The 24,966-nt window shown below is 55.7% G+C and overlaps 1 protein-coding gene across 2 annotated transcripts in view; it reads left to right on the forward strand.

Annotated features, from left to right (window-relative positions):
- LOC122388756 (spectrin alpha chain-like) overlaps positions 1–24,966 on the forward strand; it is a 55,613-nt gene that overhangs the window by 20,749 nt on the left and 9,898 nt on the right. For both annotated transcript variants that reach the window (XM_043380136.1, XM_043380138.1), the window contains exons 27-34: positions 267–776; positions 1,883–2,103; positions 2,936–3,216; positions 4,056–4,265; positions 10,251–10,363; positions 13,570–13,734; positions 23,213–23,353; positions 24,477–24,604. In XM_043380136.1, coding sequence (XP_043236071.1) covers positions 267–776; positions 1,883–2,103; positions 2,936–3,216; positions 4,056–4,265; positions 10,251–10,363; positions 13,570–13,734; positions 23,213–23,353; positions 24,477–24,604 — 1,769 coding nt within the window. The remainder of the gene's footprint in view (positions 1–266; positions 777–1,882; positions 2,104–2,935; positions 3,217–4,055; positions 4,266–10,250; positions 10,364–13,569; positions 13,735–23,212; positions 23,354–24,476; positions 24,605–24,966) is intronic.

Here is a 24,966-nt window from a genome sequence, read left to right on the forward strand (position 1 = left end):
TTCCGCTTTTGGCAGGACGACCAACCTGTTTTTTTTTTTGTCGACGAAATTGTTCGTAGTGCTGTTGCTGACTGTTGGATTTCTTTACGACCGCCAGGATGTAATTTCGTTTTCCCTGGATTTATGAGTAAGGCGGTGCTTTAAATCACACACGATCGCCGTGATAAAATATTGTCACTGCTGTTTCTTGATATGACTGCACGTCGCGCGAATTTTGGGCAGCCTGTATGGTTGCGATATTTTACCGTCGTCCGTTTTCCCCGCAGGGAGAAGAAGCTTCTGGTGGCGTCTGACGACCATGGTCGCGATCTGACGGGCGTGCAGAACCTCAAGAAGAAGCAGAAGCGCATGGAGACGGAGGTGGCGTCTCACGAGCCGGCGCTGCAGCGCGTCCAGGAGTCGGGCCAGAAGCTGATGGAGGTCAGCACGGCCTCAGAGATCCCGCAGATCGAGAACCGGATCCGCCAGCTGGACCAGGCGTGGTCGGAGCTGCGCCACACGTCGGCGGCGCGCTCGCAGAAGCTGGACCAGAGCCTGGTGTACCAGACGTTCCTGGCCAAGCTGGAGGAGGAGGAGGCGTGGATCAGCGAGAAGCAGCAGCTGCTGGCCGTGGACGACTACGGCGACAACATGGCTGCCGTGCAGGGCCTGCTCAAGAAGCACGACACGTTCGAGACGGACCTGTCGGTGCACACGGACCGGCTCAAGGACGTGCTGCAGCAGGGCGAGCAGCTGATCGCCGAGGGCAACCACCACGCCGACCAGATCCGCGCCAGGTGAGACGACTGGGCTGGGACGGAGACGCTGGAGTGGGATAGATTTCGTGCAGGTCATAGTGGACTTTGATCCCTGGACTGTTTGAATGTGCGGGGCGGCACGGCGACCTAGCACGGAGGTACAGCTCGATAGAAGGCGTAACTTCAGTAGATTGAAATTTTATTTACAATTATGATGCTAAATGTGACAGCTATGATCAGTTAGCCAAGCCTTTCGTCTCATTCAACTCAGGCGTGTCATAAGTCTTAGTGCTTTCAACGTTTGTGTATTGACCTCAAACATGTTACGCCGTTGAATTAATATTTATGAAGTTTCAGTCGTGCATGCAGTGAGCCAAGATTCAGAAAGGTTAACAGCGAGCTACACTCGATTGTGGTAGTTTGTCTTCGGTCGTGGATCTTGTGTAAAACTTCCCAACCCTACCGACCTTGGTGCTCGCCGGTAAAATGCCGCTTCTGGGAGTCTCCCCAAGTGCACTTCAGAGCGGGCCCGTACACAAAACTTGCCCCGTAGTTCACAGACGCGGAATTGCAGAACGACAATGTAGTGCTGTTGACAAAGGTCTTTGTGCCGTGTATGCTTGTCTGCGTGATTGGGCCGGACTGAAGTGTGCGAGTTGGTCGCCGTAGTTGGGATTTATTCCGGCTCTGGAGCCGCCTTCCTATGGGGGTGACTGGCGGCGAAAACCCGCCACTAGGCACTCGACAATCCTCTTACGTGAGAATTAGCGGATCGCCAAATGTCAACAGGCCCATTTGAGATCCTTGGCCGACTTCCCTCTCTAAGCCGGTGCTCCCTGCTCAGGTTTGGTACTCGCTGGTAGCATAAGCTAATCTTTTCACCTTCTAATCTTTTGCGCTACCATTGACCTCTGGACCAGTAATTGGACAAGAAATTTAAACATGGGCGCTTTATTTCATCATGGTTTAATTTTTATATGACCTCTTGGATAATTTATGCGGCAAATTAATGGTATCAGGATTTTGGTGTGCTGAGTATCTCCGGACTCCGGCACATGATTGAATTTCACGTGACGTCTTACTCTGTAGTCTGTCCCTACCCACGTGTATCACCCCTCGTCTCCCGTCTCCCCGGTGCCTTTCAGGTCGGAGCAACTACAGTCGAAGCTGGACAACCTGTCGCAGCTGGCCCGGCGCCGCAAGGAGAAGCTGCAGGACAACTCGGCCTACCTGCAGTTCATGTGGAAGGCCGACGTGGTCGAGAGCTGGATTGCCGACAAGGAGGCGCACGTCAAGTCGGAGGACTTTGGCCGTGACCTGAGCACCGTGCAGACCCTGCTCACCAAGCAGGAGACATTCGACGCCGGTGAGCGTGGGTGGGCGAGATGGGAAGATGGTGGGAGGGAGCTAGGGAGAAGAGAGGAAGGATGAAGAGGAGATAGGTTAGAGAGGAGGGGGAGGGAGGATAGTTGCATTTGGGGCGGTCAGGTAGCGAGAGATGGAAGAAAGATAATTTGGGAGGAAGGCGCTCGGACTTGGGAAATGGAAAGGGAGATGAGTGTAGAGTGTAACCCACGACCGCTACGGGTCACGGGGGAGACGCACACCGCTCGCCATTTGGGACGAACCCGATGGCAGTTAGTTTCGAAGTCCAATGTCGGCCAAGTGTGCCACAGACACATGTGAAAGATATACGCCGGATGTCAGGGGTTCCATCTTCATCTTGTGTTATTGCTATTGAAGGCGGAGTTATGGCTGCGCGGGGCGATTGAATGACATCCCGGACGGGCAGACGCTTTCCTGACCCAGGAAGTGAACCTTCCCATGCTGAAAATTCCGTCTTTAATCTGCGGCAACTGTGCGGTTCAACCGCTACTGTCTTTTCAGGCAGACAGACAGAAACGAAACTTGTTCCATTTGCCGGCTTGTTTCTGATGGGCCTCGCTTTGCAATACTCCGAAGATTGAATTTGCGGCCAAGTTGTAGTGCAATTGAGTTTGTTTTACTGTAGTTACGTTTGCAACATTGATGGTACAACTTCAGCTGTGCTGCAGCCTGTGGGCCGACCTTTTTACGAATCAGTGCCACGCCCGCCCCATTTGTCTCCTTGCTGGTTTTTATCGCCGGTGTTTGCATTATTCCGCGCGGCGCCGCTTACCATCGGTCTCACCCCCCCCCCCCCTCCCTCCGCCGGCCAGGTCTGCACGCCTTCGAGCTGGAGGGCATCCAGAACTTCACCTCTCTGAAGGACCGGCTGGTGTCGGCCGGCCACGAGCAGACGCCGGCCATCCAGCGGCGCCACGCGGACGTCATGGCCCGCTGGCAGCAGCTGCTGGCCCACTCGCAGGAGCGCAAACAGCGCCTGCTCGGCATGCAGGACCAGTTCCGACAGATCGAGGAGCTCTACCTGCTCTTCGCCAAGAAGGCGTCCGCGTTCAATTCTTGGTTTGAGAACGCCGAGGAGGACCTTACCGATCCGGTGAGTCTCGTCGTTGTGCTCGTCCTGTCGTGCCTATCATAGTCATGATTTCCCAGTGGGTGACTCGCCACGACTCTTGACGCTCGATTTACCGCGACCCAGCGACTCGACTTCCTCATCCAGTGGAGAGTCGTGTGGGCCCATCGTCTCTTGCAAACGAGCCCCCAAAGGAGTGCCGTCTGCGCTTTGTTCCGCGCGGGTGACGCGTCGAGGACCCCATTGGCGTTTGTTGATAGAGATGTCTCGGAGTTATTGCGCTGTGACCGACAGTGGTCCATCGTCGTCTTGTGACGACGTAGTCTTGTATACGAGGGGTTACTCGAGTCGAAATGGGCCGCAATGATACATTTGCGATGACGCGGAACCTTTCACTTCCCTCAGACCGAAACTAGTGCTGTCGGTCATCTCTTTTGACTGCGGTAGTGTGGTGAAAGATTTTTCTGTATGCATTTGGGGCAGAACTCTTAGGAGTAATGTAGCCGGAATTAATGTATGCAAAGCAGCAAAGCGGAACCTTGTTGATTTACGTTTAGCCCGTCCTTTGTTTCTGTTCGTTGAGCGGCAAGCTAGATACTTGGGTTGGATGTGGTCTCATGGAGGGCCGTTGACCTAGTTTGCTGCAATATTGGACATTCGCGAGGCGAGTTTATCAGCCGCTTAGCCGACAGCGGCCATCCGAAGTTTGTCTTTGTGACCTGACCCGTCGTTCGCGACCTGCCCTTGAACTAGTCCGCCGCACCGTGACCTGCCGTGACCCGCCCTGACCTGACCCGCCCACCCTGACCTGCCGTGACTCTCCCTGACCTGACCCGCCCCGCCCCGCCCCGCCCCTCCGCCAGGTCCGCTGCAACTCGACCGAGGAGATCCGCGCTCTGCGCCAGGCGCACTCGCAGTTCCAGGACTCGCTGGTCTCGGCGCAGGCCGACTTTGACGGACTGGCTGCGCTCGACCAGCGCATCAAGTCCTACAACGTGGGCCCCAACCCGTACACCTGGTTCACCATGGAGGCGCTCGAGGACACGTGGAAGAACCTGCAGAAGATCATCCAGGTAGGTCGCGCCGGACGGGTGCCGTCTCAGGATCATTTTGCCTTGGAGGGCAGATTTGATCAAATAAACTCGCCACATGATTAGGAAGTGTAATTGGGAGGGGGAGCTTTTCAGATGGTATATCAACTTACAGTGCCGATGAGATGACATAAAATGCGCTGCGGGTCATCATCCTAGTAGATTAGATCATATAAACTCAGCGGTCGGGGATTGAGTCGCCGTTTACGGCTTATGGAAATGTCAAGTTGTAACAAGTTGAGATTCGGCGAATGTGGTGTTCAGTGCGACCCCAATTCACTGCTCAAGTTCTCCGGGAAGCTCTCCGGCGCTAACTCGCGTAAACATCCCGAAGTTCTCGGCGCCGATTGTGTCAGTCTCCGGGCTGGAGCGGCGGTCTGTCGGACGCACCTGCTCTCCCATTCTCCGCGCTGACACATCTCCCGGCGCCGATATCGGCCGTGAAAACCGCCTCGCTCGGCCGGCCTGGTAGCGCGGCCGCTCACTCAATTCGACAGTCGAGGGTTCGCCCGGCGGACGGGTGTCGGCGCGGAGGAGAGGAGCGCTCTGAAGGGGCTCTCCCGCCGCGGGATTGAGTGGACGGCGGTGACGCGGGCGGCCGCTCGGCGAATGCTGCGGCTGTCTCTGAGAAGTCCATTTCGGGCAATCTCTGTTGCCACCCGTGTTGGGGCAGACGCTGCTTGGCAGTGGGATTACCCTCGCCTGTACTGCTTCTGTCAAAGCACACTGCCGATTGTTGTCAGCAAGAGGCAATTAGATTCTGCCTTTGAAGCTGATTCATTATCAATGTTGATAGCAAAGTCAGTTAGCATAAATTATGTTCTAAGTACCGCCCAGTCGTCACCGGAACGTTGCCCCTTACCTCGGGCACTGTTCCCACTCTACTCGTCATCAGCTGCTCAGTGCTCACGTCGTCCGTGGCAGACGCGCGCGTCACCAGCACCTTTATCGGCTCGCGGTGCGTCTGCCCCTACATGTTTATGTTTATCGTCGCGCGGGTGGTGACCGGGCGGCGCCTGCCGCCGGCGGAGGAGACATTGGGCGGCGCGGGGCCGACAGTTGCAGCGCAGAATCGATCTGAGCCGGGCCCGGGCGGGCGCCGCCGCTGCCGGCCGCCGGGTGCCGCCGGCCCGACGCTGCAGGACTAGGGAGAGCGTAGGGATAGGGAAGGAGAGAGGCGGAGACGGAGAGGAAGGCGGGACGTTCGCCTGGAGACGGAGATAGAGACGGAGATACAGAGACGTGACAACTGAGCCGAAGTTCTATGCTGAGGAGATGTGCTGTAGCTGCTGCTGCGGCCAAGTCTCCTACCAACTTTGGTCTCGTCGCAATGCTTGTCGGCTCTAAACTCCTCTAAAGCCCGGTTATTTTCTTTTGAAGTTGTCCCAACTTCAGGCCGGTCCACTTTTCTGCACGGGTTCCTCCGCGAGTGTCCCTGCGCCGCGGCTATATGGGAGCGCGGTCGGACAGCCCCGGCTATATGGGAGCGCGGTCGGACAGCCCCGGCTATATGGGAGCGCGGTCGGGCAGCCCCGGCTATATGGGAGCGCGGTCGGACAGCCCCGGCTATATGGGAGCGCGGTCGGGCAGCCCCGGCTATATGGGAGCGCGGTCGGACAGCCCTGGCTTCCAGCTCGGCGGCCGCCTGTCTGATGTTGAGCTGTTCCGATGTGTAAGGAGGGAGAGAGGCGGTCTCGGGCTGCGAGTCGCGGTCCGCCCGGTATTACTGTCTGCCGGGCACTCGGTCGCTGCCGCCGTACCTGGGGTGGCGGCGGCCGCCGCAGTGAGTGCCTCCGGCTGTTTGTCCCCGGCTGTGATTGCTGACCGGACCGGGCGCCGGCGGCGACGGCTCCAAATGGCGTGTCGAGCGGCGGTCGGCCGCCGTTAGAGCCGCGGGTTTATGTGCGACCTGACGACCGACACCTGGCCGACGGGACGGGGTCGGGCTCAGCTCGCTGCGAATCAGGCGGTTATGCTATGGAAAGGGCTGGAAGGAAAAGGCGCTGTGGTGGAATAGGGTACCGGCTAGTGGAGAGGAGACCGAATAAGAAATGGCCAATGTTGTCCTGGCTGGAAGATCGAGTCTCGATTTACATAAATACGCTTCAAGAGCAGGAGTTCCATCATTTGTCCAGCTGCCTCCCAAGTTCTGGCAATATGTGACTGGCTTTGCGCAGTGGTATGCAGGACTGGACAGAAATTAACTCTTTTGATTGTTTTGTTGCTATTTTTGCCCGATGCTATTGTCGCACTACCATTGACGAACAGCTATATCCACGTTTGTCGGGGTAGGGCGACTGATGATATTTGTCTTAGAACTTTGTTAATCTCGCAGCATAACACGCGCCGTTTTGAAGAACTTTGTCCCACACTGGGATTAAACGAGTTTCTGAGTTTCGCAAGACTTATGCTACATTCAGAAAGTTGCACATATTGAATCGTGATTTTCCTCTAATAATGCAGCTACAGCAGAACTGGTGATATAAACAACGGTGTTTGATTTTTCTGAAGCTTTGAAGCTTTCAGATTAAAGTCACCGTGAAGCGTTTTTAAAGTACACACCCTTGTTTGAACGTTTGCTGCGATTTAATGTCGGAACGTGTTTGTCCATTTATACAATCTGTTCAGAATCGTCTCCCAGCTTACAAGTATAGCCGGGTTTATCCTTTTTTTGCGTAGGATGGGTGCGTGGGCTTAGCGGTGCATGTGAATGGCAGCCAGCTGAATTAATGCGTTTGAGACCAAATATCTCTTTGAGGCAAGTGATGTTTGTTTAATTTTTCATTCCAAATGGTGCTTATAGTTCGAGGCTTCCACCAGAATAAATTAGGATTAGGTGCCGTTAGTTCTTGATACGACCATTGCAGTGGCAGTGCCCTGCTGAAGCTGTTGATAGTGTTCCAGCACCCATTCGAGCACAACTGTCAGCACACCTCAGCATAGCACAATTCCAAACCTCAACCTAGTACAGCTCCCAGCCAGTACCCGCCCCGTCGCCCCAGCTCGCTCTGACCAGCGCCGTCTCGGGTTTCCTGAGGGCCGCTTAGCGTTTCTGTGCCGACCGATTAAAACAGCTCCTTTCGCACTGAACAATGGCGACCAGCGCTGTAGCCGATAGAGATTCGGTGACCGTGCGGGACCCGGCAGGCTAGGGCTCGGCTTCGTGCCCGGTCAATACACCTAGCTTAGAAGTAGTTCAGATGTGAGCTGTTTGATTTCAAATGGAAGAAGCTAGGAATGTAAAGGCTGAAAAATGCTTTGAATGTATTTTTTCGTGATGTATAGCAAGTTAACGTAAGCTTACCGCCAAAAACATCAATTATGTGTATGCTCCCAGTCCCTATAATACAATATCTACCTAGCCTCTTTTAGTTTTGCAATAGTTTCCAGTGCGCTATAGGAATAGATGAGTCTGAGCTACTCTTAGTCGACAAAACTACACAATGGCTTGAGTGCTCTCTAAAAATTGCATCAGGCTTGGCAACCAAGCATAGTAAAACATAAATTCATCGCTTTGCTGATGAAAGACATGCAAAATCTTTATTCATATCTCACGTTTTCTTCACAATGAGTTATTCTGCCAAAAGAAGGAATGAAAGGATGGTGCCTTTCAGTTCATACTCATCCACCTAATGCTCAAGAATAATGGGAACCTGGGAGAAGGTTATTTGTGGAGCATGTAGACTCATGACCCCGGAATATATCTAGCTCACTCGGTATGTATCTAGCCCGGAGGGTCGTCTGTGACCGCTGCCCCGTCTCGCTGCCGGTCCGACCGACCAGTGCGGTCCGATGCGGGCTCCGTTCCGTCACTGTGGGAGGGCTGCCTGCCGGCCGGCGCCAGCCACCATCGAACTGGGTCAAACAGCCAACAACCGACAGGGGAATGTCCGTCGGCGTCTCTGCATTGACGCTTTCTGAGCGGCCGCGGCCTTGGCTTCTCTCAACGACGGCCAGTTCCGAGTCCGGTCAGAGGCCGGCCCGAACCCGGACGGGGCCGGACGACGCCCCGGCTCAATATTCCATCGCTGCGAGAGCGACGGCCGACAGCCGGCCGGGCCGTCCGTAACGGGGTCTGTCGGCCACTCGGCGGCTCAGCTGGGAACAGTTGGACGCTCCGCCTGCTGTATGGGCCCGCTCTCTTCTGGCTGCTGCTGCCTTCCTGACTGGCTTCCCAGGAACGGGGGGCTGGAGAGTTTGATCTGATTTCATCGTCCATTGGTCCGCGTTTGACGCGTTTTGGTGTAACAGTTGATAGATTGTCTCCAGCCCAGCATTGACACAGTCCCTGGGGCGGGACGCCAGCTTAGGGAACTGAGAGACAGTGCTGACTGCCACCGGTGCTGCTGACAGCAATCCTTCAGAGCCTCGTCTCCGCTGCAATCATTCGGGATGAGGCGAGTTGAAATTCAGACGGCGCATGCTTCACAAGGGAGCGTTAATCCCGAGCCATTCTCCGTCCCAAGCTGCTGTCTAATGAGATACATTGTCGCGGCTGCCTCTTTCAGTCGCCCGGTGGATCGAAGGCCTGAGGCCTCTCCAGTGGACCCTCATCGACTCGCCGTCGGAGACAGAGCGAATCCTCCCGGATTATCGACCATCCCCGGCCCGTAATTGGGTTCCTGTAGACGAACGTCGCTAATCAAATGCCAGTCGATTCGTTCTAAAAATGTAGCGTTTCAGTTTTATCATAATGCTGAAATGCTGTCGTAAGCGGCAGGCCAGTATGAGCTACTTTTTATCTGGTGAACTCATTTGTATGTTTTATTGAAACGTTAGAGTTTATCTTCATTTCTGCCCTATCGACTGGAAACGTGCTCCTAAATGGAGCGTTTCTGCCGCCAGTTTGCCCCGAATGCCGGCTTAACTGGCTCTGATTGTTGAACAGTATTTCATCGTTCGGCCTCCGCTAGCCGCTGGCTAGTCGGGCTATTCTGGCGGCGCGGCGGCCAGAGTGCGCGGTGGACCCGTGTTGTCGGCGCTATTTCGACCGCGCCAGGGCATACCGTGGGCCGGCCGGAGCCGCCGGCGGCCCCCCGACTGCACGTAGACTCGGTATAACTGGACTTAACGGCGCCACGCGTCGGCCACGCCCATCTCGTCCGATTTGCATGCATTCTGACGGCGGAGTTTTGCGCCATATTGATGCCGGGCTCAATCAAGCGACCCATTGGCGGGCCGTCGCCGTCTATTTGCAGCGCCCCTAAAGCACCCGATGTGCCCGGTTACCCGGCAGACTGAGGACGCCTCTCCCGAGAAGCGAGCTTATATCTGGCAACCCTCTACGTGCTCCGTCGAACTGCCGATTACAGGGATATTTAGCTCATCTGAATACTCAGCGCAATCGCTTATAACAACCAAGTAGCGTGATAAATGTAGGATGATTGAAGTAACTAGAGAATATGCGAAATATGTGCTCGCTGCGTTCGCATTATTCGCTTTTGTTTTGCGTGTTTTCCTCACACCATTGCGTGGCGCATTTCATTCCTACATCCTGACAACGGGAGGCAGGTGGGGAAGTCGACCATTTGTTTCCTGCAAAAAAGCTCCCGGCCGTAATTTGCCTTGCCGTCGCGCGGCGCCGCAGCCTGTCTGAATTCGTTATATTTTGATGGCGGCGTGTTTCACGGCGGCTGCCTTCCTGCTAAAACCCCACGGGAGACTGCTGAGGACGGGATGCGGTTACTGGAGACTGGATAAGAGTGCTTTTTTATTGCTGACGCAGGCGTGTCACTTTTTCATGGGATTTGGGTTTTATGCTCATCAAAATTTTGTTTAGCGTTAGTGCTGAACTCCTTATAGTCTAAAATTTTCTGCTCGTTAGGTGCACAGGTAAGCAATGGTCTGTTATCTGTGCATTATGCAGACCCGCCGATTGGATCGCTGTCTGCTCTTTCCCCGCAGGATCTTACCACTCCCGTATGTTTTCCCGCAGGATCTGACCACTCTTCCTATGTTTCCCCGCAGGAGCGCGACCTGGAGCTGACCAAGGAGGCGCAGCGCCAGGAGGAGAACGACAAGCTGCGCAAGGAGTTCGCCAAGCACGCCAACGCGTTCCACGTCTGGCTGACGGAGACCAGGTGAGGACGCCGCCCGCGCGATCGTCCTTCAATCCCGGGCCGCTGCCCGCGCCGGGCCGATATTCGGGTCGCCGACTCTCTATCTGTCACCGCGGCTCGGTTCTTTTACCTGGTCTGTCCAGGGAATCGTCCCTGAGTGATTGGATTTCGGAGCGGGCGGTCTTATCTCGACTGCCAGTCGTTGCCATGTCGCGCCGATATCAACTTTTTCAACCTACCGAGGCCTTATGATTTTACCTTCCTCTATTTTCCGTCCATCAGATGAAACTGCTCCCTCCTCGACCGGTCGCTGTAGCTGTTGACCCCGCTTGGTAGCCACGGTCTTTGTTGTGCTCCCGACTCGACTGGCCCCCGCTGGGACCAGGGCCGGTCGACTGTCAATGGTCTGTTCATCACACTGAACCTGCCGACCGGAGAACGGATGGGTCGACGAGTGAGAGGGAGGGGTGGTGACGGAGGGCGACCCGGGTCGTGGTGCGGGAGGGGTACCATTGATGCTGAAAAGTATCGATAAGGAGATACATGGCCGATTCTGGACTTTCGGTGTAGGAATTGGATAGTGAGGTCGGACTATAAAGTGGGTGTGAGAACGATGCTCACAATTAAAAGTCCGTGAGAGTCCGTGCCAACTTCTCCCCGACTCACACTGCCCCCGGGAGTCTACAGGGGGTATCCGACATCTGTCCGGCGAGTCCTGGGTCCGGTTCCGGCTCTGACGCAGTGTAGTCTGCGCCCGTGTATGGGGACCGGGCGGTGGCGGAACTCGCGCGTCATTAGGCGCTGGGTGGCGACCCGTGGCGGCCGGCGGCGGCAGAGCTTTCGGTCCGCCTCCCAGCGCTGGATGGGAGCTCAGTGCTGCGCACAGATCGTCAGTCGAACGGTCCGACTAGTGGCTGAACTGGCTTTTGGGCTGGACGGCGGTCAGAGCGGCAAAACAGATGCATTCAGGACGTGTAACTGCAGTGATTCCTCTCTTATTTGCTAATGGGATGTACCTTTTATGTGTATCGATGTTTTAAATGCTCCATTGTAACTTATGTGAACGATTAGGGTAGTGAATGTCATCTACAAAGTCGTTTTCCCCACTTGGACGAGGTAAATGATGCGTCAGCTGTGTTGTTCTGGAGTCCATTTTTCAGCGAAAATCTGTATTGTTATGGTTCATCATCTCAGAATTTTATTGGCCGAAAGCTTGTCCTCAGTTGTGACCATTTATGATTAATTATTGTTTATGGTGAGTCAGTCGATTTGAGCTCCGTCAATGTCGCCTTTATGACTTTGAAAGTCCCATTACGTTCTTTTTGTGGGTAGCCACGAAGTAAAAGATTGGTCAGTAATTTAGCTTGATCACTTCACAATTATTTTCCAGAAATTCAGGTGGTCACGGTCCGCGTTTCTCTCCGTATTTTTCTTCACATCCTGTTATGACCCCAATGACTCATCCACTTTCTCCGGGCCTTTGTTACTTTCGTGCCGCCATTCAGGTTCAATCTGCTAAATTTGCCGGAGGGCGGCGATGACGGTTATTTTTCTGGCACGATCCCGAGAAAACAGCGCGCCGGGGCTCGGCGGCGGGCGGGCGCGCTGCCTGGTCCGGCGGCGGCCGTCGGGGAGCGCCGCCGCCGCGCCGCCGTCGAGCGGCCCGTTTTCACGCCAGGCACGCCGCTGGCCACTGTGACCGGACGGCGGCACCGCCGGCTCAAATCGGCTCTAAACGGGCGAACGCTCGGCCGACGGCCGCCGCCCCGGGCGACGCTAAAGGCTCACAGCCGACGTTTGTATGGGGGATGATCAGGGTTGGCAAGGGGTGGCAAAAACTGGTTTTTGCCAGTGGTTTTAACCGGTTTAAACCGGCTGGCAGAAACCCCGGTGGCAAAAACTGGCAAAAACTGGATAAAAGTCAGGTGGCCCAAACCACAACTTTTCTAGTTAGGAATGGATCTGAAATGTACAAATGCATTTCTGGATGTTATAGAGATGCACCAAATATTCTGAAGTTTGCCTCATTACTTATCCCTGCTTAAAATGTCTATGCATGTCGGTAGACATCCCCCACAGAATGCATTTCCATGTAGGGGAGAGTGGGGCAAAGCTGCCACGGTAGGGTGCCGTGCGCATCAGTGGCAGATACCCCTTCGCACTTCTGATTGTGCAGGACTCACTCTTGCACTGGCTCATTTGTCAACCCCAAAAGGCGTCTTACTGGTTCCTTATGGAAAGCCCATGAAAGTGTTTTTGAGTTATAGAACACTTCCACGGTCAATGTCACTTCTGTTTGAAAGCATAAAGCTTTCACCGAATTCTCCTTAAAATGTTTCATGTTCAAATCCATGTCTAGGCATATCATTGTGATGGTTTTTAGTTTTTGCCAGTTTTTGCCACTTTTTGCCGGTTAAAGCCGGTTTTAACCGGCAAATGGCATAAACTAGTTTTTGCCGGCAAAAATGCCAACCCTGGGGATGATTTCCGGGTCCCGTGTAGAAAGTCTGATAGGTATTGACTTCTGGAGTGAAGTGCATCCCTTTTTTGGAAAGTAGTCTTGTCGAAATTGTAGTTAAGACTTTTGAGATTCAAAAAGCATTCACTCGAAACAATGTCCTATGTTTTCAACATGTAGGTAGCTTTGGCATAGGTCAGGCCGTATTAAAGGGAAATGAAATGCCATTCTTAGCGAGTTACGACTAAATTTAATTACGGTGGCATCACGTTCAGCTCAATGCCAGTCAGGCTGGCAGAGCCGTCAAGTCCGGTTATCATTTGGGCCGGTGCGGTGCCATTATTAGCCGATTGGCGTTATATTAGTGACCGGTTCACGCAGCGTCTCGTGACGGCGCCCGGATGCGACGTGTCACGATACTGACACCTGGCCGGTGGTCGTGATCACGCCTGCGGTTCGTCACTCGGCGGATATATCCATACATGGACCACACCCGCCCGCCTGCCGTCGAAGGGATGATGGGTCCAGTTTTGGGCGGCGTTGTAACGATTCTTGTGTTGATTGGATTAAAAAATTGGATTTAATAACGATTAGAAAATTGGATTATTGTCTGATTCTTGTGAAACTGGGCGTGCGCCCGTTGTCTAGTGGAGCTATGATGCTCTAAATGCCTCTTGATCGTCGTTTAATTGCATAATTCAGTGTTGTGTACTGACCCGTACTGCCATGTGCTGTGCTGACCCCAACTCTGTGACTTCTTCACCACCAGGTCCTCGATGATGGAGGGCTCCGGAACGCTGGAGCAGCAGCTGGAGGCCGTCAAGAAGAAGGCGGCCGAGGTGCGCGCGCGCCGCAGCGACCTCAAGAAGATCGAGGACCTGGGAGCCATCCTCGAGGGCCACCTGATCCTCGACAACCGCTACACAGAGCACAGGTGGGTCGGAGGTGTAATGCGGCTCGTCTCTGACGGCCGCCCGCGTGTGCGTGGGAGGGAGGGGTGTCTCAGCTGGGACCGTCCGTATGGATGGGAGCGGTGATTGGTCCCGAGCGATGTTCAGCGAAGGCGCGCTGTGGGGAGGTGCGGAGGAAGGTACCGTCCAATTTCCAGTGATTGGCGTGAGACCGAAATAGCGCCAACATGTCTCGAAAGGTATTCATGCATGCTCACGAATGGAGGTCTAAATCCGTCCAGTTCGCAAACTGAAGTTCTGCGGCAATGCCCCTGATGAGGTGTGCTACCGGAATAGCCTGGTGGTTAAATTACCGTAGCAGTTATTCACTGTTAAATACAGAGAAGTGGCATGTTCCTCGGTTTACACGACAATGTATTCAATCAGTTTTGTTCCGCTGCGTTTGAGATGAGCCAGCCGTGCCGTCACCGTCTGATGGCCCGGTCGTGTTGTTGCCGTTTACTGCAATCGCTGCCGCCGGCCGACACTGCCGGCCGACGGAGGCCCTTTGAAGTGCCCGGGACGGCCGGAATCGGCGGCTCAATTCTGCCCGGGGGAGACGCGGCGGCTTACGGGCGCTGGCGTCCCCGAGGGCCGGTACTAAACCAGCGCCGCCGTCCGGCGCCGCCGAGCAGCGGTATTACGGAGCCAAGGCAGAGGCGGAGGTACCGACCGCGCAGCACGGCGCTTGGATCCATTTTGAGATAGTATTGTGAGCACGAATAGCCTTGGTTGCTGATGCGCCCCGAGATAGCTCTTAGTTCTCAGATCTTACACTTTTCGTCAGGGTTTGGAGAGCAAAGTTCAGTTATGGATAATGCAGAGCCACAAGGATTGCCTGTAAGACGTTGTGTGTTGAAAGATCCTACAATACCACTGCAAAATTCGCCCACGAACGCGGAGGCAATAGCCTGGTATGCTTGTTCTTATGTCCGCGCTGTGACATTTCAAATGTGATTGCGATATCCTGCCACCGTATCGTGGGCGTCTGTGGGCTTCACTGTCGTTGGTTAGTATGCCATGGCTGACGATTGCCCGATCCCGAGTCCCCTCTGACGTCAATCGTGGGAAGGGCCGGGAGAGCTGGACACGGCGCCGGGCTCAGCGGGCGCGCTGCCGGTTCGTTGAGCGATGCCCCCGGCCGTCGGTCGCTGCCGTGCTCAGTTTTCCCCGCCAGTGGGTTCTGATCCGGCGTCTGACGTCCGACGTCTGCTGGGCGGACGACGCCGAGACAGTCGGACGGCCCTCGTCGGTCGGACCGTCCTGGACCGCGCATCACGGACCGAGGACCGCCCCGGACCTCTTGGGCCGCGCCCGGCGCCGCCCGGTCGCGACCTTCCGCCGCTCTCAGGCGCTGATGGCCCGATAAAAATTCATGACGGCGCTAAATGGTTCTCGCGGAGGCGCGCCGGCCGCGACTGGGTCCGGCTCACAACTGGCGGTGACGTGCGCGAGCCGCGCTCTTCGGCAGTTTATCCGCGGCGAAGACCGATTTTGTGGCCAAGCTTCATGGAAGCGGTCGGACCGATCGGGCTATTTTTGTGCCGCTTTGATAGCGGACTGTAATTACGGCGGCGCGGTCGGGTCGGAGGCTGGGTGGTCGATCCGCCAAACTGCTCGAGCTCGGACGACTGCGGCGACGGTGCGGACGACGGCCGGGGATCAGCCGGCCTGCCGGCGACGGCCGGAGATCGATGCCTTCCGTTTACGAGATAGTCCTGACAGATGACGGGCGTTGTACCGGCCCGATTGTCGGCGATGGTTCACTTTAACAGGCCGTCCGGTCCACGACTGGCAGCGATACATCTCCGCCAGGCGTCACGGGACGGCGTCCGTGACGGCGGTCCGTGGCGACAGCTCGGTCCGTGACTTCGGCCCGTGGCGGCAGCTCGACCCGTGACGGCTGTCCGTGACGGTGACCCGTGATAGCAACTCGGTCCGTGACGGCTGTCCGTGGCGGCAGCTCAGCCCGTGACAGTGATCCTTGGCGGCCCAGGTACTGCATGGCCCGCGTTTTTCCGGCTGCAGAGCGGTATTAGTTTACCGCAGTAATGTGGCTAGGAACTTGTCTGACGGCACCCATTCATCGCACCAGCCGGGGCGCATTTAGCTCTATTCACGGGTCCGTGTGTCGGTCCGTGATAGCCCAAATACCGCGAATACGTATCGCGTCATAGCCATCTCGGCGAACGGTGCGGATATAGACCGGTGCTGTCTTTCCGGCTAGATTAGGGCGGCGCGCCGGCCGCCGCCGTATTGGAATTGATCCGGGCCGATATTACAGGGGCCGGCGCCGCCGAGCCCCCGCTGGGATGTTGAATGGCCTCAGACGGCGGCGCGGTCAATGGTCAGCGACCTGCAGCGGCTCTCGGTATCCCCCAGCTGCCCGCCGACGGCCCCCGGCTCGCTCCCCCTCCTATGGGTGCGGGCCTTCCCTGCCGCGCGCGTGGCCTCCCGAGCTGTCGGCGGCTGCCCTGGGAAAGAGGCCACCCCCGGGTAGCCTGTTGCGCCGCCGCCGCGTCGGCCGCTAATAAGACTGATCTAACTAAGTGGTCGGCTGATGTTGGCACAGCGCGCTAAGTACCTACCGGGGCCGCCGGTTTTCGGTCGCGGCGCGGCCGCGGTGCATGTATTAGGCGTCCCATCGCTGCCGATAGTGCATTGGTGCGTCCTGTGACGTCAGAGATGACGCCAGGACGGTGCTGGCGGCGTTTCATCATTGCGCCTTGTCGATCATGCACCCACGAGGGTTTTTGTGCGGTGAACTTAAGATGATGACGTCTGTGCGATAGCACTGCCGCCAGTAATCGGGTACGTCGAAGGATGCGCCCGCAACTCTGATATGATGCTCCTGACAGATCGGCCGAGCGTGGGCTGTGTGCCCTATACTGGAAACTGTGCCTGTCGAAATGTTCAGCTGCATCGAGTCCGACATAATAGACCAAAAGGACATGTTCATTGGCTGTCTGCATCCACTTGGCCGTATCTGGAACGCTATCGCACCTGTGCATCAGCAGCTCAGGAGCTTGAGGAGTTTTTTTTTCGTATTATCCAGTTTATCGTCGTTGCTTCTTTTCTGTCTGAATCGGTCCTTCGAATCGTATCAGTTTGGTCAGGTCAGTTCAGATGAGGTCAGGCTCTGGCCAGTGAGAAGAACGCAGTCTGTCGGGACGGTCCGATCGGATAGTCTGGTCTGGGTTGGCCCAGGTCGGTCTGGTCGGGTCGGGTCGGGTCAATAGGGCCGGATCAGGTGTCGCCCTGGCCTCCGGCCGTGGGCGGCAATCAGGCGCCGTCGTTAGCCCAGCGGCCGACAGCCGTGCGTGCCGCTGGCCGACTAATGAACCCCGGCACACAGGTCGGCCGGCCCCGGCCCCGCCCCTCCCCACCCCGGCCGGAAGTTTGACCTGTCTCTTGACGTCATCAGCGGTCTCATCACCGATCGGCCTGCGTACACCGGCCGTATTCTCGACCGCCCACGAGCCGTACGTCGGCCGCGCCCAGTGACGCCGTATGATCAACGACGGCCGCTCGCCGCAGGAGTGGTGATGTGACTGACCTATACTTGCTTTATTTTCCCTTGGTAGGCTTCCGCTGATCTCTGCGATGTCTCTGGTCTAGTTCCGGTCGTCATGCGTCGTTGGTCGTTGTGCGTTATACGCCCAGCTCCCCACGCTCGTCTCTCGCTAATCCTAAATCGTTAGGCATTACACAGTGTCGTATCTCCCGTCGGGGAACAGTCGTCGGTCGCCTAACTACCCATACGCACCACGAGCTAATTACTGCGAATCGGTCTTATTTCGCGACGGAATTGTGAACGAGCCGGCCGATTATTTCGCTGCTGGAATTGGGAATTAGTTTCTGGTGAACTCATCCGTCAGTGAGCGCTATTTCCCGTTTGTAATTGGGAATTAGGTTTGGATGGGCTCGGCCGTCGGACATAAGGAGTAGTGAGCTCTGATGTCGGTGGAAGTGGTCATGGCATCAGCCGACCCGGCCCAGATTCGGCTTCGGGTGTGATTAAGTGTCGTTTCGTCTGACAGCAGTCGACTTATGACTATGAGCGATGGTCTCTTTGTAGTCACACGATTCAGCTGAACGCTGCAGTGGCCAGACAGTGCTACCAGCCCCGGGAAGTGCATGTCTGGATGCTTTTGTGTTGACTTATTGGCTGGTCTGCGTTGGAGAGTATGCAGCCGGCAGCGCCGCGGGTCAGCGTATACCCTGGACCAGCCGCTCAAAACACCGTCGACTGCTCGAGACTAGAGAGAGAGCGCGCGGCCCTGGGCGGCGGTTATTGGCTTCTCCGCCCGCCGGCCCGGATAGGTTTTGTAACGTGGCGCCCCTCGAGCTTCTCGGTGTTGGTGAAGCAGACTCGGCTTCGAAGAAAACTCAGATGTCAGTTGTTTCTTCTATTCAGCCAAGCAGGGGACACGCTAACATGACGACCCGGTGGATCTTGCGCCGCCCTAGGACAGAGGTCTTGATGGTACAGTGCCTCGGTCCGAACTGAACTAACCTAGCTCGCGACAGTCAGTTTTTATACGCGCGGGTCACGTGGCTAGCCTCGTGACTCCTTTGTGCGCACATTGCTGATGCAATACCGTAGTCACTTTACATAAGCTTATACACGTCAGTCACGTTGCTGGCCTTGTGACTTCTTTGTGCGTACATTGCTGATGCAATACCGTAGCCGCTTAACCTAAACGCAACGTCAATCACTTATGCAAGAGGCGGATCTCGCCCGTCGTTGCACAGTCACGCACCATCAGTCCTCACGGACACTTTGTATACCCCTGTCACTGGTTGATAATAGCCAGATGTCCTGAGCTCGCTCTTCCTTGTACAGATGTCACAAACAGTCCCATCATAATAAGCCGCTTCTCGGAACGGGTGTGTCCCAGTGGCAATAGGTATGCGTGGCTCGACTTGTTTATAGTTTCGGAGCGGGCTGGTCTCGGTGACAGCTGGTACGTGACTCGAATGTTTAGAGTTCGTGGCGCCGCGTACGGTCAGTGAGGCGAGCGATGGTTGAAAAAGTTAGGGGTGAGTACCGGGTCAGACGCTACAATACCTCCCCCCCCTTATAAACAAAGCAATTTACGCGAAAATTGCGTCGAAAACCGGAGCCTGAAGGGCACAGGATTAGCATAAAACAGACGCCAGTAAACTTAATCTAACGCTAGGATAACATATAGTAGAATACATCGATTTGCTGTCTTGCATTCTGCGTTAAGCACTGCTGCACCTCACGGGGTAACTACTTTCCCCGCCGCTCATTCCGAACTGTCCCGCAAGAGCCCTCAGAGCCAACCTTCGAGCTGCAGGAATCGCCGCCAATGGTTTCGTCCGTACAGAATGACTCTGTTCCTGTTGAGCAGCTTGAGCTTGAGCATTCAGTTGACCAGGACGCAGCGCCACAACGAGGTGCCGCTCCAAGTTCACCGTTGACCCGAGTCGCGTTCGTGCCACCGGGCACTGGACCGACCACTGTTTTGTCGCCTCTGGTGTGAGGTACAATTACCGCTCTTCCATCGCTGCTTTCCGACATGGCTCAGCCCTCCAGCCATGGTCAAGGTGCCTCGGCCTTCGCCGTGTGCACGTGGTCTAGCCCAGTTGCGCTAGATGCGGGTAGCCAACCGCTGAACTGATCGTGCAAGCTCTACGAATGTTGCCTGTTCCATGTTGATATTTTGCTTGAACTTTTCTATATCTGACTTTGACAAAATTACTTCTGACTGAATTTTACGTTTTGTTGCTGTTGGTGTGAGGCACGTACCTGCTCTGTGGCGATCGGTGCTTTGCGACGGCGTCGCCTCCCTCACTGGCCGGTTCTCTCGAGGAATGGTGGGACTATAGCCACCGGTGTTGGCGGCTGTACTGTGGTCCCCTCGCTGTCAGATACTATGACGTCGTCGATGTCGTAGTCGTCTCCGATGTCGGCTGCTGTGGAGTTGATCTCGATGTCTTCAGTGGTCGTCGTTGAATGGTCCTCAGGCTGGGCTTGTTGCGGTGCCCCGAGGCCTGTTTCTGTCCGGTCCTCCTCCACCAGAGTGGCGCAGTTGAAGCGGCTGGGCCAGCGGTTGTTGACTGGCGGCTTTAGGGGCTGGTTGATGTTGGTACGTAGTTCCAGCCGGGTTACAGGGGCCTCGACGGATGCACGATATCCGTAGATTCTCGGTGAGGGTGGCGTGTTTGGAGGGCAGCGGATGGCGGCGTGCCGGTTGCTTTTGACCAGGTGGGTCAGGTACACTGCTCGCGACAAGAAGGTGTGCTGCGATGGATGTCGTGGGCAACACCTCTCCAGGCAGTAGGTGCAAGAACAGCGATGGAAGCCGGGTGCTGATGTTGTTACCAGGTCACAACCGCAGTGGTGACAGTACCCGCAATCGAGGCACCTGTGCACGTCTGGGTGGTAGTGGCACTGGCACTCGTGGGTCTGGCTGAGGTGGTAACGTCTCGCAAGATACTGCTTGTGGTAGTCGCAGACTTTAGCTGATGTTAGGTCTGGGCCTTGTAGTAAGTAGATCGATTGGATGATCGTATCCCAGCAGAGACACTGGCCGTTGGGGTTATCAATATCGTTGAATCCAGTTCCCAGGTTTGGTCTTCTAAGCCCGTTATTCGGCGGTGCTGGTAGCACGGGGATGGTAAAACGTACCTCAGGGCTGGGCGGCGGCAGTGACATCGAAGTCGTTGACGTCACTTAATCCGGGTCACGGCACCAATGTAACGTGGCGCCCCTCGAGCTTCTCGGTGTTGGTGAAGCAGACTCGGCTTCGAAGAAAACTCAGATGTCAGTTGTTTCTTCTATTCAGCCAAGCAGGGGACACGCTAACATGACGACCCGGTGGATCTTGCGCCGCCCTAGGACAGAGGTCTTGATGGTACAGTGCCTCGGTCCGAACTGAACTAACCTAGCTCGCGACAGTCAGTTTTTATACGCGCGGGTCACGTGGCTAGCCTCGTGACTCCTTTGTGCGCACATTGCTGATGCAATACCGTAGTCACTTTACATAAGCTTATACACGTCAGTCACGTTGCTGGCCTTGTGACTTCTTTGTGCGTACATTGCTGATGCAATACCGTAGCCGCTTAACCTAAACGCAACGTCAATCACTTATGCAAGAGGCGGATCTCGCCCGTCGTTGCACAGTCACGCACCATCAGTCCTCACGGACACTTTGTATACCCCTGTCACTGGTTGATAATAGCCAGATGTCCTGAGCTCGCTCTTCCTTGTACAGATGTCACAAACAGTCCCATCATAATAAGCCGCTTCTCGGAACGGGTGTGTCCCAGTGGCAATAGGTATGCGTGGCTCGACTTGTTTATAGTTTCGGAGCGGGCTGGTCTCGGTGACAGCTGGTACGTGACTCGAATGTTTAGAGTTCGTGGCGCCGCGTACGGTCAGTGAGGCGAGCGATGGTTGAAAAAGTTAGGGGTGAGTACCGGGTCAGACGCTACAGTTTGCTTTCAGAGCTGGTTCGAGCGAATCGTTAACGGAGGCCGGACCGCCGCGCTGTGCGCCAACTGACGGCGACAGCATCTTGCTGCCGGCTACCAGCGGGTCGGCTTTGACCGATGGGAGCTGGCACTGAGCTGCAACCTAAGCCGCGGCGTAATGGAACTTGTTTGCCCGGCCGGTGACCAGACTGGTGTGATGGTGTGGGCTGCGGGGGCGAAACGCACAGCGACAACAGTATCGTGTGGCGCCGGGGTTTCAGGCCAACACGACAGCCTGTAATGAGATGGGCTGGGACCAGGATGTTCGCAGAAAACAAGCTATACGTTACGTACACATCAAACAAAGCCTTTGTTCAGGTTTTATATTTTTCTGGTTGATGTGTTTTCGCGTCGTCAGCCGAAGCCCGTTCACTCGATTTGTTGCCAACCCCGAGGCGGCGCCTACGGCCGCACCGGCACGGTGATACGGTTCTCTGGGCCGTCACATGCCGTTCTGTCGATGGGTCTCCGGCGGGGCCGCTCTGACGCCTGTCGGCGACGACGTTCGACGGCGCCCCGGGGAGCGACGCGCCGATCGACGGCCCGGCGACAGAAACAAGCCCGGCGGCCTAACGACACGCCCGGTCGGCTCCTGTTGCCTGCCGCGCGGGTCGGGTCGGGTCGGTGGACGGAGAAGGGTGGGCTCTCCGCTCCGTACCAGTCGTTAGGTGCCACAGATGAGGCTGTTACCGTGTCGAGTGTGCGGGTGGTAAGTGGGGTGGTGGTCGGGTAGCCGGTTCGTCTGACCTGAGTTGTTACCGTGTCGGGTGTGCAGGTGGTAGGCGGGTGTCGGCCGGGTGGCCAGCTCGTCTGACCCGAGTCTGGTCAACTGGTCCGATCGCGGGAATCGCTGATTAGCGGCCGGGGCTCATCAGACGCTCTGGTGGAGCCGGCCGGTGACTCATTAGAGGTGGCCCAGCCCGGCCGCCACAGCCGCAGCTCGCGGCGCTGGCCGGGCTGGCCAGGCTCCCGCGGGTGGCCGGCCTGCGCGGCAGGGGTGGCCAACTCTCAGCTCTGCGGAGCCCCGGGGAGGGGCCGGCGCTACCTTCTTCCGTTCACGTGAGCCGGTTGTGTCCGGTCCCGGCCAGAGTAGTGCTGTGGGTCGATGGCCTTTACTTAGGCCCAAGACCATTCCCAAGGTTACTGAGACATGGCAACGCTCTCAGGTTGTTCGAGGCGGTGAGGATCCTAGGGCATTACGAGGAGAACTTTTCTAGCCTAGCTTATTTCGTACGTATATATTATATGGATCAATTAATTCCTGCTGAGCTTTTTTTTCTCTCTGCATTCCTGTAATCAGTTGTAAGTACAATTGGAGAACAAGTGTCCTGAACGTCATGACATTACACTAGTGTGCTGTCCGATAAACCAACAGACTGAATAATTGGAAGCCCTTTACGTCGCCCGCCGCTCTTCATGTTTGTCAGCTTGTGGTGCTTTTGCTGCTCACTCGGGCGTTATGCTACTTTCCTCGAAGAACCTTTGCCCGTTCTGTTGTTCTTTGATGTTGTTAGCAGTAATGTAATGTGATGCTCGGTAGAGCACAGCACTTAAGCCGGTGGAACTACCTGTACTTCGATTGGAGCAAGTAAAGCGACGCTAATCTGCCGAAGTTAGCCCCGGCGTAGCGGCTTGGCTCTGCCAGCGCTGGGCCAAACTTTGTGTCCGTTACAAACATCTTAGCGCTGTCAGAGGATAATAGGGCAGGCCTGCTGTTGCTGTTTGCCAACTCGTTATTCGAAGGAACTTACTCAATTCACATGGGGTTTGGTAATGCCGTGTCGCAACAATGCTGTCCTATCTTTTAGATAACTTTGAACATAATCTGACATTTGTTGGCTCAATGTTCTTTGACATGCCTTTCTTCCCGTCCCTCACCCTTCCTCCCTTTCTCGCCTCCCCTCTTCCTCCCTGCCCCCTGGTTTGTGGCGTCTCTGACCGGCCCTTTTCTCTCGGCAGCACGGTGGGCCTGGCACAGCAGTGGGATCAGCTGGACCAGCTCGGCATGAGGATGCAGCACAACCTGGAGCAACAGATCCAGGCGCGCAACCAGTCGGGCGTCGCAGAGGACGCCCTCAAGGAGTTCTCGATGATGTTTAAGTGAGTGTCGCCTATTAGTAAAGTAATCCTGAGTGTCGCAGGGGTAGTGTGGTGAGGGCTGCCGAAGCCCAGCGCTGAGCTCTCAGACGATTAGTTCAGCCGACACACACAGCCACCGGTTGCGCTCATTGGTAGAATAATTGAATTGTCCCCGTGGGTTCTTCCGGCATCACTTCTCAATAACCAGTTAGTCGCAACGCTGGAGTAATCCGATTATATTATCGGAATCAATTGCATTTCGGGGCCCATCGGGGAACCCCATTGAAAGGATACTTGATGTGCTTGAGCAGTACTTAATGCCTAATTGCTCCGAGGAAATCAGCCCTCTGCTGTATTGTTTTGATATGCAGTGTTGCTTCCCTATGTAACGAGGAAAGCAGACGAGGAGTATACTTATTGTAGTGAATGACAAGGCTTCACTGGCAAAGATTCCACGTGTCGAGAAGTTCGAGAGCACAGATCGGCTGAGTCCGATCAGGGGCCGCTGGCGCCGACCGCAGGCCGTTCTGTCGAGAGTTTCGCTACCGATGGCTGTCATAAAGTTCCCCCGGCGGCCATAGTTCATGTCCGAGTCTACCGACCTGACAATGCCAGGTCAGCCGGCGGCCCGGCGCCCATAATGTGCGGCAACTGGACAGTCTGAGAGGTCGGATTCAGCTCCATGATATTTCAGCCGTCACCGGAGGGTATGGGTAGTCGCCTCGGAGTTTCAGTCTCATCGGTAGTCGTGGCAGACAGAGTTAATGTTCTGCTGTCATACCACCGACGATTGCCACGTCACAGTTGACCTCTGACCTTTCTGACTTGGCTGAGCCGCTGACCCCCTCAATTCCTAACAATGAATAGGCCAGGGTCAGCGTAATGATTTGTGGCTTTCTTTTCCATTTTACAATATTCAATGGCCTTAGAGAGGCGAACTATAGTCTGAATATTTCAATGCCTTGTGAATGTAACAAGATGTTAACTCTACGCTCAGGTAGCTTCTTCCTCTATGTTTTCTTAGTATGTTCAACGCTTTATACGCGTTAACTTCTTTCAAAGCTCTGTAAACCCCCGCCATGGCTCTCTCCCTAGGAATACCCCGACACCGCCCGCTAACCCGTCATCACTCCTTCTTTCTCAGGCACTTCGACAAGGACAAGGCGGGCCGGCTGAACCACAAGGAGTTCAAGTCGTGCCTGCGGGCGCTCGGCTACGACCTACCGATGGTGGAGGAGGGACAACCCGACCCAGAGTTCAGCGAGATTCTAGGTGCGTATGTGCGCACCGGCGTCGTTTTTTTTTTTTTTGCAGGCTGGATTTTGCTTTCTACATACAAGCCATGCATACTTTATTTGCTCTACTTTACAATTTATTTCGTTGGATAACTTTGAAACGTGGTACGACAGCTGTTTAAGAGGATCCCGAAGAACAGACCACGGCGATTGGATGTGTCTGCCATGTGAGTCCCACATACTAAGATGTGTTTCTCTGGTCGACGTGTTTCCGTCCGGTGGCCGGAGTGGCTCTGTCGGGCGGTGAAACACCCGGAGCCAGCCGGATCTGTCGGTCTGTTCCGGCCACAGCCGTTGGGACACCACGCCGCGCCGGCCACTGCCGTAATGTGGCCCCCC

This window comes from Amphibalanus amphitrite, unplaced genomic scaffold (assembly GCF_019059575.1).
Source record: "Amphibalanus amphitrite isolate SeventyFive unplaced genomic scaffold, NRLGWU_Aamphi_draft 000018F_arrow, whole genome shotgun sequence".
Taxonomy (NCBI): Eukaryota; Metazoa; Arthropoda; class Thecostraca; order Balanomorpha; family Balanidae; genus Amphibalanus; species Amphibalanus amphitrite.